Source organism: Hypanus sabinus, chromosome 11, assembly GCF_030144855.1.
Source record: "Hypanus sabinus isolate sHypSab1 chromosome 11, sHypSab1.hap1, whole genome shotgun sequence".
Taxonomy (NCBI): domain Eukaryota; kingdom Metazoa; phylum Chordata; class Chondrichthyes; order Myliobatiformes; family Dasyatidae; genus Hypanus; species Hypanus sabinus.
This window is the reverse complement of record NC_082716.1, coordinates 77,348,679-77,365,891: the sequence shown is the minus strand read 5'-3', so window position 1 is coordinate 77,365,891 and position 17,213 is coordinate 77,348,679. Positions and strand designations below refer to the sequence as shown.

Below are 17,213 nucleotides of genomic sequence, written 5' to 3'. Positions count from 1 at the left end.
TTTCACAATTAAATTATTGTAAATCAGTCATTTGTACTCACCCTCATCAACATGGAAAACACTCGAAGAAAAGCATATAATGCAGCTTTTAAGTTAAAGGCGATCAATCTGGCGGTTGAAGAAGGAAATCGAGCTGCTGCACATAATCTTGGCATAAATGAATCGATGGTGAGACGGTGGAGATGCCAGCGTGAAGAACTGAGTCAATGCAAAAAGACGACAAAAGCTTTCAGAGGTAATCATAGCAGATGGCCCGAACTTGAAAACTTTCTTGAAGACTGGGTTAACACACAGAGAGCAGGCGGCCGCGGTGTTTCCACCGTGCAGATCAGACTGAAGGCTAAAGCAATCGCCACCAAAATGAAAATTGAAGATTTTAGAGGTGGGCCATCGTGGTGTTTTAGATTTATGAGACGAAAAGGCCTGTCCGTCAGGGTACGCACGACTCTGTGTCAGCAGCTCCCTCCCGACCACGAGGAAAATCTTGCTAACTTCCGCACATTCACTCAAACAAAGATAGCGGAGAATTCCATCGGGCCAGATGATATCATAAATATGGATGAAGTACCTTTGACGTTTGACCTGCCTCTCACTCGGACTGTTAATAAAAAAAGGTGACTCGTCCATCACACTGAAAACAAGTGGTCATGAGAGAACGCATTTTACTTGTGTTCTGAGCTGCACAGCATCCGGACTAAAGCTTCCACCGATGGTGATTTTTAAGCGCCTGACAATGAAAGTTCAGTGAAAGCTGCCATCAAGAGTACAAACTCAATTCCAGCTGTGATTCTTGGGGGCACCACGAAGTATTTGCAGCCACTGGACATCAGCGTGAACCGGGCATTTAAAGTGGCGCTGCGCATTGAGTGGGAGGCCTGGATGACAAGCGGCGAGAAATCCTTTACCAAAACAGGACGCATGCGAAGAGGATCTTTAACTCAAGTCTGCCAGTGGATCCTAAATGCGTGGAGCCGTGTCACAACATCCACCATCACCAACGGGTTTCGAAAGGCTGGACTGCTGCGTGATGAAGAGGACCGCATGCGCTCAAGTGAGAGCGACAACGAGGAGACTGAAGTGAGTGATGAGATCCTGAGGTTGTTCAATTCGGACACTGAAGGACTTTGATGGTTTTAGTGCGCAGGAGGAAGATGAAGAAGGCGATCAATAACTTTTCCTGGTAGGCTGCAGTATATATATATTTTTAACCAGTCGTTAGGAGATATTGGAATGTTGTTCGTGCACTGTTCAGTAAAAAAGTATACGCAACGTAATTTGTGTGTTACCGATACGTATGTATATTTTAAAGTAGCTGTGTTACAGGCACTGTTCGAAAAAAAGCATTTGCAATATGTATTTGTTTATGTTACCATATGGATTTAATTAAAAGTTAAAAAATCCTCACGTGTAATATCTTTCTGTGTAAGTATCTCATATTACAACGTGGGACACCTGCGGCTTAAAATCCGGTGTGGCCTGTACAAGTACAAAATTGATTTTCTTTCTAAAATTAGAGCGTGCAGCTTTTAATCAGGTGCGCTCTGTAGTCAGGAATATACGGTACTTTGAGGTTCAGAATCTTTCATCTTGCTTATGTTTAAGCCCCTTCCATTGTAACGTAGATATCAACTGTTGTCAAATATTCAGAGTTACTTGTGATTTAAAGGACACTGCTGACATGTAAACAAGGCTGATCCAAAACTTGACTATAGGGCATTTAGATTCCACAATATATGCTTAAAAGTAGCACAAAATGTAAGCTTAAGGTTCAAAGTAAATTTATTACCGAAGTAGGTACTGTTTATGTTACCATTTACCACCTTGAGATTCATTTACTTGCAGCCATTTACAGGGAAAAAAAAGATATGTGCAGTTTTTCCTAAAATTCTACCATAAACAGACTGACAAACAACTAAAAGAAGACACTGCAAATAAAATACAGAGAACATGAGTTGTAAAGAGTTCTTGAAAGAGAGTCTGTGTCTTGTAGATTCAGTTCAGAATAATGGTGAGTTAAATTATCCACCGGTTCAGGAGCCTGATAAATGTAGAGTAATAAATGTTTCTGGACCTAGTGGTGTGGGACCTAAGCTTTGTATGCTCCTGCCCAATGTAGTAGCAAGAAGAGGGTATTACCTGGATGATGATGTATGCTGCTTTCTTGTGGTCACCTTTGCAATACTTCAGTGCAGGTCCCAGGATAGATCTTATGATATTTTAATACTAAGCAATTTGAAGCTACTGACCCTATCCACCTCTTTTCCCTTAATCATTGACCTATGGTTTCTTCCTCCTGTATTCGATAATCACCACTTTGGTTTCACTGATGCTGAGCAAGAGGTGGTTGCTGTGCAGAGAGGTGGTTGTTGTGGCACCAACCAGATTTTCAGACACCCTCCTGTGTGCCAATTCATTATCACCTTTGGTTTGTTCCGAATTCAGCCTGGTCTCATTGATAAACGTAGTGGTTGTGTTTTATCATTTCTTTTAAGGGCCCAAACACTTGACCTGAAATGTCCACTCTTTTTCACACTTTAGATGCTGCCTGACATGATTTCAACTTGTATTTCTCGCAACTGTGTTGTTTTTTCGCTTTTAGAAGATGTTGAATGTTATAATTTTTCCAGGAGGGATTAAATTGGCATTAGCCATTCACACAAGATGTTTTAGTGTTTTGAAAAGAGACGCACTCATTTTTTAAAATTACTCATTCATTCAAGGGATGTGGGCTTCATAAGCTGAACTATCCTGTAGACCGGGGGTCGGCAACCTGCGGCTCCCGAGCCATTTGTGGCTCTTTCACCTCTGTGCTGCGGCTCCCTGTGGCTTTGGGAAATAATTGGTCAGTATTTAATTAAAATGTATTTTATGTTAGTTTGTTAGCTTTTGAAATGGAATTCTAAATTTGAAGATTATGGTGATCTTGTACAATCTAAGTGTGGCGACACATTTCCTCACAATTAGCCAGCATTCCGGCTAAGGGAGATAGCCTACGGGGGTTTGTGAGTACGCGTCTTTTGCAGCATCTGCGTCCATGGGGGCTGGGTTGAGGGAGGCTTAAAAGCAAGGCTGTTTAGTTCGAATAAAGTTATTCGACTGCAGTTTACTGACTGCGTGAGCACACCGCTACAACGTGTTTTTATCGCTATTAATATACGTCACCACTGCCAATACCTGACACCCGCCAGTGCGCGATTTCTTTAATTTTTCGATCCAAGGTAAGCCAACTATGGAGAATTCTAAAAAAAGAAAAGTGACTGAAGAAAACACAACGTTTAATGATACGTGGACAGATTCATTTGCTTTCACTGTTGACGAGACTGGTTTACCGGTATGCTTAATATGCAATGAGAAACTAGCAAACAACAAAAAGTCAAATGTCGCAAGGCATTTCCAGAATAAACACGCAGCCTTTGCTCAAAAATATCCGGATGGAGATGAGAGAAAAAAAGCCGTTTCGGAACTGATGTGGAAGGTTGATCTGAGCAAAAATCATTTCCAGAAATGGATGAAGTCTGGAAAATCAACGACATACGCCAGTTATATTGCCGCTCAGGAAATAGTCAGGCACGGGAAGCAGTTTACAGATGGTGAATATATAAAAGAATCTTTCATTAAGATTTCAGAACATCTATTCACGGACTTTAAAAACAAGAGTGAAATTGTGCAGAAAATCAGGGATATGCCCCTCTCTGCAAAGACTGTCAAAGACAGAACCATAAAAATGGCAGAAGACATCACAAGACAGCAAATTAAAGACATCAATTCAGCTGTGGCCTACTCGATTGCCTGTGACGAGTCTAAAGACAAAGGTGATATTGAACAAATAGCGTTGTTCTGCCGGTATGTAAACTCTGCCGGGCCACAGGAAGAACTGATTGAGTTGATACCTCTAAAAGACCAAACACGGGGGGAGGACATCAGTGAGGCTGTCTTGAATTGTTTAAGAGCCAAAGGAATAAAGACCACCCATCTGGTGTCAGTAGCTACTGATGGGGGCACCGAATATGACGGGAACGCACAAGGGAATGGTGGCTTTACTGCAGAAGTCGCTGGACAGAAAGCTGATGACTTTTCACTGCATCTTGCACCAAGAGGCACTGTGCGCTCAAACATTTCCTCCGGAATGCACAGAAGTAATGGATGTTGTCATTCAGATTGTCAATAAAATAATGGCAAAAAGTTTAAATCACCGTCAATTCCGTTTGTTACTGGACGAGCTGGAAATTGCATATTCTGATCTCCTGCTGCACAACAAAGTATGATGGTTGTCCAGGGGGGAGGTGCTGAAACGCTTTGTCGCGTGTCTGGAAGAAGTGAAAACTTTCCTGGGCAGCAAAGGGCTCAACTTTCCTGAGCTGGAACAGCCAGAGTGGCTGGAAAAGCTACACTTCATGGTAGACATGACAGCGCACCTGAACACGCTGAACACAGCTCTTCAACGGGGTAAGGACGTACAGCCCTGCACATGTTGGAGGATGTTTTGGCATTCGAGCGCAAGTTGACGTTGCTTGCCAGAGATTTACAGAAAGGCACATTGTCTCACTTCCCCAATTTGAGAGAGTTCAAACAAGGTCACGACATGATAAATTCGGAGTATTTACATTCTGCAATCATCGCAATGCAAACATCGTTTGGGAAACGCTTCTGTGAGTTCAGAGAGGAAAAAAACACATTATCCTTCCCGGTCACTCCCCTAAGCATCGATCCATCCCTACTAAATACGACTGCATTGTCAGGTGTGAGTCAACCTGAACAAGTATGATAAATATTTTAATTGCCTATTATTTTACGTATATTCATATGTTTTCATTGTTCAGTGAAATAGTCCTTTTATTTTTCAGGTTGACAGCTGGCTGACGTTATTTTTGGTTTGCTGCTGGCGGCAAATTTAAGTTTGGCGTTTTTCATAAATACAAGAAGGACTCAAATAGACGTTGAGTATTTTACTTAAAAGTAACCTTCAACCCAACGTCTTTTTTTCGGAGTTCAAAATGTTTTTGTTGCATGCAGAAATGTAATTTCATTTTCTCTGCAGGAGTTCATCAATTTCATAAATGCAACACATTATAGTTTGTTTATACATAGCATAAAGGCAAAACAAAACGTTGTATGCAGTGATATTTCATTTTAAATGTCAAGCGGGTTTTGCGGCTCCCAGTGTTTTCTTTTCTGTGGGAAACGGGTCCAAGTGGCTCTTTCAGTGGTAAAGGTTGCTGACCCCTGCTGTAGACCATAAATATACAAACAGAATTAGGCCATTTGGCCCATTAAGTCTGCTCAATGCTTCCAACTTGGCTGATTCATTATATCTCTCAACCCCATTCTCCTGCCTTCTCTCTGTAACCTTTGATGCCCTTACTAATCAAGAACCTAATCAACCTATGTTTTAAATATACCCAAGGATTTGGCCTCTATAGCCATCTATGGCAATGAATTCTGTAGATCATTACCCTCTGGCTAAAAAAAATTTTTTCATCTCTGTTTTTAAGGAGGCATCCCTCTATCCCAAGGCTGTGCTCTCTGGTTCTAGATTCCCACACTACAGGAAACGTCTTCTCCATGTCCACTTTATTCCTTTCAATATTCGATAGATTTCAGTGAGATTCACGCTCTTCGTTCTTCTAAACTCCAGTGAGTATAGGCTCAGAGCCAACAAACACTCCTCGTACATTAACCTTTTCATTCCCAGGATCATTCTCATGAACCTACGCTGAGCCTCTCCAAAGCCAACACATCCTTTCTCAGATAAGGGACCCAAAGCTGCTCACAATATTGCAAGTGTGGTCTGATTGTAATTCCCCTTAAGATGCTGATGAGCTGCCTGCTGGTACCCTGAGGTATAGTTATACCTACAATGCTTTTAGGGAAGGCAGTTCAGGATTTTGACCCATTGCTGATGAAGGAATGGTGAGGTCAGGATAGTGTGTCCCTTAAAGGCAACTTCCATGTGGTAGTGTCCCCATACTTTTACTGCCCTTGTCCTTCTAGCTGGTAAAGATTGTAGATTTGGAAAATGCTGCCTAAGAAATCTTGGTGAGTTGCTGCAGTGCTTCCCGTGGATGGTACAAACTGCTGCTCCTGTGTGTTGGTGGTAGTGGAGTGAATGAATGATTATGAGTGAGGTACCTATCAAATGGGCTGCTATGTCCTGTGTGGTGTCTTTGAAGGTGAAATCTTCTTAGCAAGTGGAGAGTATTCCATCACACACTTCATGTCAATTGTGTGCTTGGTGTACAAGCTTTGGGAAATTAGGAAGTGTGTTACTCACTGTAGGATTTTTGCCTCTCACCTGCTCTTGTAACAACATTGTAAATGTGGGTGCTCCAGTTCATATTCCAGGCACCATATTCTTGTTTTATACACCTTTAACTTTTAGTTTTATGGGTGTCTTAATGTTTTTAATGGTTTTATTGGTATGAATGTCTTCTTCGTAGTAACAGTATAATTCTCTTGTATTTTCTCAGTCATAATGTTCTTCATTCTTCTTAATATAAGTTGTTTTATTTTATATGCATAATAACAATGAAACTTAAGTAATTATAAGTAATCATTGAAAATTTCTGATTTATCAAGTCTATGCTCTGGTGTTGTGGTTTAAGTATGACTGATTAAATCGCTTAATATTTGCTTTCTATCATTTTTAGATTCATAAGCTGACAAATATTATACTAATACATACTGGGTCTTTGATTATCTTTACTATTTTATGTGCACTAACCTTCACGTGCCTAGTCATGAAGTTATGAACTTTTTATTACCATATGTAAATTCTAGTTGTTTTCTTCTAGATTTGATGGCCGAGTGGTTGCAAAACTCCCATTTGTTCCATTGTCATACATCCAAGGATTATCCCATCGCAACCTCCTTGGAGAAGATTACACGGACTGTTCTTTCATCTTTTTGTACATTTTATGCACAATGTCAATTCGACAGGTAAGCATTGTTGACTTCAGGAATAGAAAATACAGATTAGAAATGAAACAAAATGTGGGAATTAAAGTCAATATGTAGACAGCACTGGTCCGCCAGATGCAACAGGAAAGTAAATTCTAATTGGGTATCAATCTGTAAACACACAGTTCACATAATAATTGATTTTTAATAGTTATTTCAGCATTTGAGAGCTAATATTTAGTGTAATAAAATTCTAGCTGTAGAAGAAACTGTAATGCCTTTGTAATTTGGATTTTACTTTCATTTAATATCAACTTAAATGTCATACTAATGACATCTTGGTACACTCCTGTTCTGATATGATTTGCACAACATGGTAATTCGTGTAAGGGATGGCCATTTTAAAATCAACACATTTCTCTTGAGTTTATATAACTTGAATTGTTAAAATTATACTTCACTCCTTAATTTTGACAGCATCCAGCCATCATTCACCTGCCACAATCTTCCAACTCCACCACTGTTCATGTCTGCAACCTGGTACTACATACTTGCTTTTCTCAGTCCACCGATTGCCTTGGAATCCTTTCTTACCAGTCCCCTCCTTGTCTTTATGGTGGTCATCTTACCACTTCACTCACTATCCTGTTGCAGGGTTTTGGCCTGAAACTCCAACTATTCCTTTCCACCCACAAATGCTGCATGACCTGTTGGGTTCCTCCAACAGAATGCTTATTGAACTAAAATTTCCCCATCTTTGTGTGTATTAATTCAGTCTTTCTTTGATAATATTTAAAAGTTTCTTGTTTTGCAGATAGAACTAAATTTATTTTTTTGTCATACAAAAATATTATTTTAAAAGAAAATATTTGCAATTTTAAAACATCTTTCCCAAGTCTAGAATATCTTAAAGTGGTTTACACTCAATGAACTGCCTTTTGAAGCATTGCCATTGTAGGGAAATGACACCCAATTTGCACATAGCTAGATACCATGAGAAGCAGTACAATGAGTCTGCATTTAATTATATTTATTGAGGAACGATATTGACTCGAAAATGAGACAGAACTTCCCTGCTTTTCTAAATATAGTGGTGGAATAATTTGCATTCAGCTAGAGAGGCACCTGAAGCCATGATTTGGCACTTTTTCTGTAAAAGCTGCAATGTTGCATCAATCCTGTAAAACATGACATAGCAATTTATAGTTTTGTGCTAAAGCCTTTGAAGTGGAACTTGAAACCTTTTGGCACAAGACAAGGATGCTGCCAACTGAACTACTACTGACAAACAGTTAGTTTGCAAGCCCTTGGTTATTAGGATATGTTGTTAAGATGAGTACAGATGTAAAAAATTTTTGAAGTATTGTACACTTTATAGTATGTTTGCAAAGCCAACATGATTGATACTGTATATTAGCAAAATATTCAAATATCATTTAGTAACTTATAATTAAAAATGGATACAATTGGAGTAAATCAGAAGGGCCAACGGTCTTTGAGGGTTGTTGAAACTGGACAGAACATGTATTAAAACTGGAATGAAGCAAGGCCCCTGCACAAGCATGACATGCAAATTCATGAAGCTGTGCGGTAGTGTAGCAATTAGCAAACGCTGCTATAGCACCAGTGACCCAAGGTTCAATTCTGCCACTGTCTGCAAGGCATTTATATATTTATCAGTTGACTGTGAGTATCCATTTCTGTTGCTTCCCACATTTCAAAGATTTACAGATGAGTAGGTTAATTGGTCATATTGGGCAGTATGGGTTTGTTTGGTGGGAAGGGCCTGTTAATGTACTCTACTTCTAAATAAAAATAAACAGCATAGATTTAATATAATTAGTAGATTAAGAGAGGAAATGACCTTTTCTGATGTGTAAGAGTGGTATGAATAAGAGCTCACCCTTAAAAGGTCAAATGTCAAAACCTTATTTAAGTGGTATCTTGTATACTTGGAGCATTTTAACTTGAGGTAACAGTATAGAAAGGAGGAATGAAGTTGGGTAGCTTTTTATTTTGGACCAGCTTAAACATAATGGGCCAAATGGTTTCCACTGGTGCTGTTAGTTTTTTCATTATGCTGCTATACTCGTTTAACATAGTATATAAAAATGTTTGTGCCTCTTTAATGAAATATCTTTAATTGGGTGTATCTACATTTCTAGGGAATCATTTTCACCATTAGTCTGCATAATTTTCTGAGGCCAAAGTTAAGAAAGATTCAAGCATTTGCATTGTCTTTAAGTATAATTGCTTTCATTGTTTAAATTATAGGATCTAATTATATTCAAGATATACTTGTGATTTAAAGTTTTCCTTTCTGCTTCTCAGAATATTCAGAAACTACTGGGTCTGGCTCCATCCCGTGCAGCAACCAAACAGGCTGGAGGGTTCCTGGGACCACCTCCTCAAACTAGCAAATTCTCATGATGGAACTGTAAAATAGTATTGAGCATCAAATGTCAGCTGCTAAGCCTCTCCACAGCTAAAGAGTCAATTTAAATTCTTCCTCTTTCCATCAGTAAGTGAAATATCTCTTGGATGCCGGTATGTTGAAAGGCTTTTGTGTAAAATGTAAATGAAATATGATGGTTCTGGAAACAAAATAAGATACATATATGATTTGCAGTTTAAAGTTTGTTCACATTGTTAAACAGTCTGTGCTGAAGGCAGGTAAAACATGAAGGTTTTTCCAAAGTATGAAGGTTATTCCTGATGTTTGCATCCTGTTTACATCAGGAGTGTGATGTACACATTGAACAAAACCATGTTTTATCTGAAACAATATTTTTTAATGCATGGACCTATAAAATGCAAGATTATTTTGTGTCAGCAATGAATAAAAATATTAATTTAAAATTCTAGTTGTGGACAGTTTTTTATTATCATAATATTAAAAGAATAAAGCTAATTTTGCCTTCACATTACAGTTTGCAATGGAACTGAGCTGTTGGAAAGGTAACGAATGTCCAAAAGCCAAAAGAGATGGAAATTTAGTGTGGGAGCAATACAGGCAGTATTGAGAAACAAGTGTTTTTCAAATTGTTATAGAGCTGATGAACACTTGCTGTAGTAAATTTAATATTTTTCCAGCTTCACATACAGTACTAAGAGGCTGAGCATAACATAAGTCAGCTGCAAACTTGGTATTAATTTTAATTACATAATGCATCTGAAATCTTCAGAAAAAGCTAGCCAGTATAGCTGTCTCTTAGTGTACATCGAAGAAAGTACACATATTATTAAATTATGTATACTATATACAACATTGAGATTTTTCTCCTTACAGGTAGCCACAAAACAAAGAAATCCAATAGAATCCATTTAAAAAGATCATCAAACACCCAATGTAGAAAAAAGAACAAATCGTGCAAACAATAAGAAATAATTTAGTAACATTTTACAAAGGTGAGTTCATACCCACAAAGTCAATCATCAATGCAGCCAGTCCAGGAGCTCATTAGTTGCAGGTCACAGCACAAAGACAAATAAACCTTTCGGAATGGACGTGGCACAGTGGTTACTTCTTTTAAGGTGTTGAAGCCTCTGCAATTTTAATGGGAATGCTCCAAGGACCTGCTTTACTTGATGGGCTAGTTGACTTTCTGCTGCGTCATTGTATATAAAAAAAAATGAGGAATTCAGATTCAGATTCAGTTTATTGTCATTTAGAAACCACAAGTGCAATGCAGTTCAAAAATGAGACAACATTCCCCCAGAATGATATCACAAAAGCATATGAAAAAACAGACTACACCAGAAAATCCACATAATGTTTGGCAATCCCCAATCCAGAGTCCGGAGAGGCTGCTGCATATTAATATTGCGCTACCGTCTAGCGCGTTCCCCGGAAAGGAGCTCCAAATCCACGAGACAAAAACTGAAGCTACAAGACCTGCACAAAACCACATAATTACAACATATAGTTACAACAGTGCAAACGATAGCATAGTTGATAAAAAAAAATAGACTATGGGCACAGTAAAAATAGTCCAAGATGTTAAAGGACTGTAAGTTCAAGAGAAATCACCACAGTTTCCACAAGTCCCCAGGGTCCTGACAGAATTGCCATCCCACGCCGGCGGCAGAAGGGAATACCCTCACTATGGACTTCCAAGGCGCCGCCTGACTCAGCCTCGCAGACGCAGCACACACTGAAAGCGACCTGAGTCCGTCGAAAGGACTCCAAGCTCCAACCTCTGCCGAGCGTATTAAGACGGCCCCGCCAACAGCCATCGGTAACACGACCCCGAGGACTGGGGGCCTGTTCTTCCCAGCAGAGTCCCAGACCTCACAGCAGCAGCAGCAGCAACGAAGAAGGCCTTCCTGGAATTTCCCGATGTTTCTCCGTGCTTCCACGTCTGTTTTCAATTGATTATGATTGCATATGGCACCCCACTTCACAAATAATAGATAATCAGTTCTGGAGTGGCCGCTGCAAGCTGCGTCGTGCCACCATCTTGGATCTTAAAGGAATGAGAAGCACCCTGCTACTGTTTACATCTAATAGTATGTCACATTCTTGGCACAGGCTCCTTATCTTTTCAGCTGGGGACTAATACATGAAGATTTAAAGGAGAATGCTTTGAGAGCTAGCACAGAAAGAATCTGTGGAATGACATCCTGTAGTAATGAAATTATGAAGTTAATTTTAAAATTATACGTCTGCATATTTGTGACAGTAAAAGATCTGAAGGTATTACTTAAAAAAATTCTCTTAATTTCTTTACACACCATTGTTAATTATATCGTTTGTGGACTATACTGTCTGTCTCGACAACTTTTAGGAAAATAGCTCATCAATATTCAAAGTACATTTGTTATCAAATACTGGATACAACCTTGAGATATGTCCTCTTGCAGGTGGCCACAAACAAGAAACACAATAGAATCCATTGAAAAAAAACCCACACAACAAAGACCTTCAAACAAGCAATGTGCAAAAAAAAAAGAACAAATCATGCAAACAATTAAAAAGTAAATAAGTAACACACAGAAGATTAACTACAGAGTCCCTGAAAGTGAGTGCACAACCAGTTCAGTGCTGAGTCAAGTAAAGCTGGTCTAGGAGCCTAATGGCTGCGTGCCATAGCCACGGAGTCAGTCCAGTGCTGAATGAGTAAATCTCGCAAAGCAGTGAGCTGAACACCAGTTTGTCCTTAATGCCTTGATCAAATCATGCAAACAATAAAAAAAAGTTTACAAAAACACATGGAACATGAACTACAGAGTTCCCATAAGTGAGATTACAAAGTGTAATATTAAAATACATTGGAATATCTTGTGCATGACTACTGTGTTTTTTGCTGAAAATTTTTGTTAAAGATATTACTTAAATCCAAGTTAATTGTATACACTGTTACTTTAAAGTTTACACTTCATGTGCAAATAGTTCCTATCATCCTTCAATTATACTGTTAATTTAGTGGTATTGCTGGTTTAGCAGGTAATTAAGATAAATTTCATTTAAAGTCCTGGAGTGGAACACACCATGTTAGCTATTTTTTCCCTCAGAGTTCATACAGGTCATATACTGCACCCTTTGCTTACAGAGGTGATGACACAACAATTGCATTTTCCCACATTCTCCTCAGATTTCCTACCCAGCCTCCACCTGATGTTCTACCATTCACCTGCACGCTGGGAGTAGTTTATCATGCCTATTTGAGCTACCAGCTTTTGTGTTTTTGGAATGTGGGAGGAAGCCTAAGTCATTGCAGAATGAGCAAACTCCATACAGACAGCATCAGAAGCGAAGACTGAACTCACATGTTCAAGTTAAAAGACTGCAGCTCTACTAGCAGTGCTACACTGATACCCAAATTGCTGTTCATTTTTATAATTTAGTTCTTAAGAAACACAAAGTAGTAGTGGTTAGCACAATACTTTGCAGTGCCTGAGATCAATGGTAAGGATTCAATTGCTGCTGCTGTCTGTCAGGAGTTTGTACGTTTTCTGCTTTCCTCCCACGTCCCAAATTTGTACCGATTAGGCTTAGTAAGTTGTGGCTACGTTATGTTGGTGCCAGAAGCATAGCGACACTTGTGAGCTGCCCTCAACAAATTCTCAGACTGTTGGTCATTGATGCAAATGACACGATATGTGGATTTCACAATATGTTTTACATACATGTGACAAATAGCTTATCTTTAGCCAAATACTACCACATTCTGAATCATTTCAAAGTATACTGGAGATATTCTCACATATACACAACATAATAGTTCTGATTTTGCATTTACATAGTATAGGCTCAGATTGAGCATATTTTGCCCCTACATTCTAAAGCAGAAAAGCTTAACATGGGCATATAGAAAGTGCAATTCAGCTATTGAAGAATCAAAACGCATTTATGCTGTCACAGCCTCATCAAAACCTTTTTGTTTTCTTATTTAACTGAGAGGCTTGAAGAAGCTAGTAGGTCTAATTGTTAGAGGGACATTAGTCAGCCTGTCAAAATTGGCAATGATTGTGCTGATGAGTAACTATTCCATGCATCATACTGTAGCTCTTTCTGAATGGGACTCAGTTTGCATTTAATGTTCAAAGCTATTAAATAATTGAAATGAGTGGAAAGGAGTAGATTGTCTAGTGGACTGGATCTCTTAAAATAATTTAAGATATAGTTTTCTATAATCCAGTATGTAATAATGTAAGAAATAACTTTTTAGTGTAAAGTGAATTATTTGTTTATACTGTATATCTGTAGTGGAACAGCGATCTTCATGGGTATAATTCCTGAGGTTCCCAAACCAACAGCACATGTTGGTCTTGCTGGCAACCCACACAGCTCATGTGAATAAAAGAGAAAACAGCATCTACTTCCATCATATGTTCCAAGTTTTCCTACAGATGCAAACTGCAGCAGTAATTTGAATAAAGAGGAAAATCTCAGTAATGTCTTTTACAACACACATTCGATTTTAAATGTAATTGATTTACTTCCATGGTATACTATTAAAAGTACTCATATCACACATCAGTGTAATTTTAAAATTTCTGAATCAGAACTGCTTTCTTGAACTAACCCATATCTCCTGCATTTTTCCACATTATATTGTATCTGTCATATTCTTAACCATTTACTTGTCTTTATTCTCTCTGATAGACAGGATTTATGAACATTTGTTGATATATGATTAGGAATAGCAGCATGGCTTTGTCAAAGGCAGGTTGTGCCTTATGAACCTGATTCATGTTTTTGAGGATGAAAGTAGGGCGGTAGATGTGTATATGGATTTCAGCAAGGCATTTGATAAGGTATCCCATGCAAGGCTTATTGAGCAAGTAAGGAGGCATGGGATCCAAGGGAACCTTGCTTTGTGGATCCAGAATTGGCTTGCCCACAGAAGGCAACGAGTGGTTGTAGTTGGGTCATATTCTACATGAAGGCTGGTGACCAGTGGTGTGCCTCAGTGATCCATTCTGGGACCCCTACTCTTCGTGCTTTTTATAAATGACCTGGATAAGAAAATGGAGGGTGGGTTAGTAAATTTGCTGATGACTCAAAGGTTGGGGTTGTTGTGGATAGTGTGGAGGGCTGTCAGAAGTTACAGTGGGACATAGATAAGATGCAAAACTGGGCTAAAAGATGGCAGAAGGAGTTCAAGCCAGATAAGTGTGAGGTGGTTCATTTTGGTAGGTCAAATATGATGGCAGAATATAGTCTTCTGCCATCATAGTATATGATAGTATAATCATAGTATAGTAAGACTCTTGCCAGTGTGGAAGCTCAGAGCGATCTTGTGGTCAGAGTCCATAGGACACTCAAAGCTGCTGCGCAGGTTGACGCTGTGGTTAACTGGCCTTCATCAATCGTGGGATTGAGTTTAGGAGCCGAGAGAGAATGTTGCAGCAATATAGGACCCTGGTTAGACCCCACTTGGAGTACTGTGCTCAGTTCTGGTCGCCTCACTACAGGAAGGATGTGGAAGTCATTGGAAGGGTGCAGAGGAGATTTACAAGGATGTTACTTGGATTGGGGAGCATGCCTTATGAGAATAGATTGAGTGAACTTGGCCTTTTCTCCTTGGAGCGATGGAGGATAAGAGGTGACCTGATAGAGGTGTATAAGATGATGAAAGACATTGATCATGTGGACAGTCAGAGGCCTTTTCCCAGGGCTAAAATGGCTAGAACAGGAGGGCACAGATTTAAGGTACTTGGAAGTGGGTTCAAAGGAGATGTCAGGGGTAAGTTTTTCATGCAGAGTGGTGAGTGTGTGGAATGGGCTGCCAGTGATGGTGGTGGAGGCAGATACAATAGGGTCTTTTAAGAGACTTCTGGATAGGTATATGAAGCTTAGAAAAATAGAGGGCTATGGGTAACCCTAGGTAATTTCTAAAGTAAGGACATGTGTGGCACAGCTTTGTGGGCCAAAGGGCCGGTATTGTGCTGTAGGATTTCTACGTTTCTATCCTTCTCACACCCCACCTTTGTATTATAAGCTGTCTTACATATATTACTCTTGATCCAGGTTATTGAATGATATTGTGAACATTTGAAGTCCAGCAGCACCAGACAAGCACAACCTCCCTACCTAAAAAGTCTAATTGTTGTTTTATCTTTTAGTTCATTTATTAATTCCTCCGATATGCCAACCCTTTATACTGTGTGCCCTAATTTTGCTTATAGCTCCTTATTTTGTAGTTTATCTAAGGAATTATTTGGATTCTGAAAATCCAAATAAACCACATAATTTGTTTCACCATTGTCTATTTTGCTAGTCGCAACAAATAAAAATCATAACAGACTTGTTAGCCTTGAATTTCAACATGGACCCATGATAACACTGCCCAATACATTTATTATTTTTCACATGCCTGTTACAACTTTCTTATTAACAGCATTCCTCCCCCCAATCAGGCTATCTATACTTACCTTTTTTTCACTGTCCCTTTGAAGAAATAGGGTTGCATTTGCCATCTTTCAATCTATGGGAAATGTATTAAAATCATCAGAAAAATAAAGACTGGAATCTGGAGCAAAAACAAACTGGGAGGAGCTTGTGAGCAGAATCTGTAGAGAAACTGTATGTGCTCTCTGAGATATAGGGTTAAGAATGAAAAGTGGAGAATGTAGGAGCTGGTATGAAGAATAGAGGAGGGTGAGAGGAGGCGGTAGGTGATAGGTAGACAGAGAAGAGATATGAGGTGATATGAGATACGAGGCAGATAGAGCCAGGTGGAGAAAGGGGGTGTCATTAAAACTCTGATGCAGGTAATCAAATCCCAAGGGCTCGTCCTGCAGACCAATTAATTTCTACTTTTTTAATTCTATTACTATTTTCTTTGATTTCCTTATTCACGCCAGACCTACAGTTTCCCACTGTTGGAGGTGAAATATTTTATTTCTCTCCCATTCCTTATTCCGCATGATCTCCCATCTTGGTCAGTGAGGGACTCGCATATACTTAATTAATATTTTCTCTGTTATATATAGCCTTTGAAGTTCTCTCGGTCTGTCTTTGTTTCCCTTTACCCTACTGGTATTGTAGTTAACCTTTACCCTTTTCATTATTTTGATGAATCATGAAGTTTTCCCAGTCCTAGTTTTACACAAGCAACTTTGCGTACCTAGCTCCCTTTCCAATGGGATGGGCTCCAAGCTTGATTGGCAGGTGCATTACTCAATCAGCTTCACGCTACAACTTTGTCAGTATACGCCCCTTGCTCCGGGTTCCTCCAATTAGAGCAAGAAACGGCTGTGCAGCTGTCGTTCGAAGGTTGTTACAAAGTTCTTTTATTACAGTTACTCGGTTGCATTCTTTAACGAAGAGTCTGCTTGCTCCCCTTACACATTTTGAAACAAAGAAAATACGGCAGATTCTGCTGCAGAAGTTTTTACTTTTTGCAAACTGCCCTGCCATTCCTGCCGGCATTGCTGGGCCCAGCAAGGCCTCGATGGAAATCTTACGCACTCGGCTGATTCCACTTTCTCTGCTCCGTGCCGCCTCCACGGGGGCGTTTCAGATCAAGGAACCGTTCAACTACCGACACGGAGGCCGGGTGCAGCCGTGTGCAGGCGGAGGGGACAGCAAGCGGGAGCAAGTGCATGAGCCCGCCACAGGTACAGTGGTTTGATGTGGAGTGAAGGTATTGCCTGTAGCCACCACGACTGGTATTATGACTGTTAAACGTAGGAATTAGGAACAGGAATAGACCATGCATTATGAGGAAAGATAGAATAGGTTAGGACTTTATTCCTTGGGACGTAGAAAACTGATTGAGGTATCCAAAATCATGAAAGGTAAGTGCGAGCAGGCTTTTTCCATTGAGGTTGGGTGGGACTACAGCTAACGGTCATGGATTCGACAG

At 39.6% G+C, this 17,213-nt stretch overlaps 2 protein-coding genes across 2 annotated transcripts in view; both read left to right on the top strand.

Annotated features, from left to right (window-relative positions):
* tmco1 (transmembrane and coiled-coil domains 1) overlaps window positions 1-9,756 on the top strand; it is a 29,845-nt gene extending 20,089 nt beyond the window's left edge. The window contains exons 6-7 of the mRNA XM_059984776.1: window positions 6,792-6,936; window positions 9,229-9,756. Coding sequence (XP_059840759.1) covers window positions 6,792-6,936; window positions 9,229-9,327 — 244 coding nt within the window. The 3' untranslated portion in view covers window positions 9,328-9,756. The remainder of the gene's footprint in view (window positions 1-6,791; window positions 6,937-9,228) is intronic.
* A 6,819-nt stretch (window positions 9,757-16,575) lies between these two features.
* The window catches only part of LOC132402136 (4-trimethylaminobutyraldehyde dehydrogenase-like), a 39,159-nt gene continuing 38,521 nt past the window's right edge, over window positions 16,576-17,213 (top strand). The window contains exon 1 of the mRNA XM_059984760.1: window positions 16,576-16,965. Within this exon, the coding sequence (XP_059840743.1) occupies window positions 16,800-16,965 (166 nt within the window). The 5' untranslated portion in view covers window positions 16,576-16,799. The remainder of the gene's footprint in view (window positions 16,966-17,213) is intronic.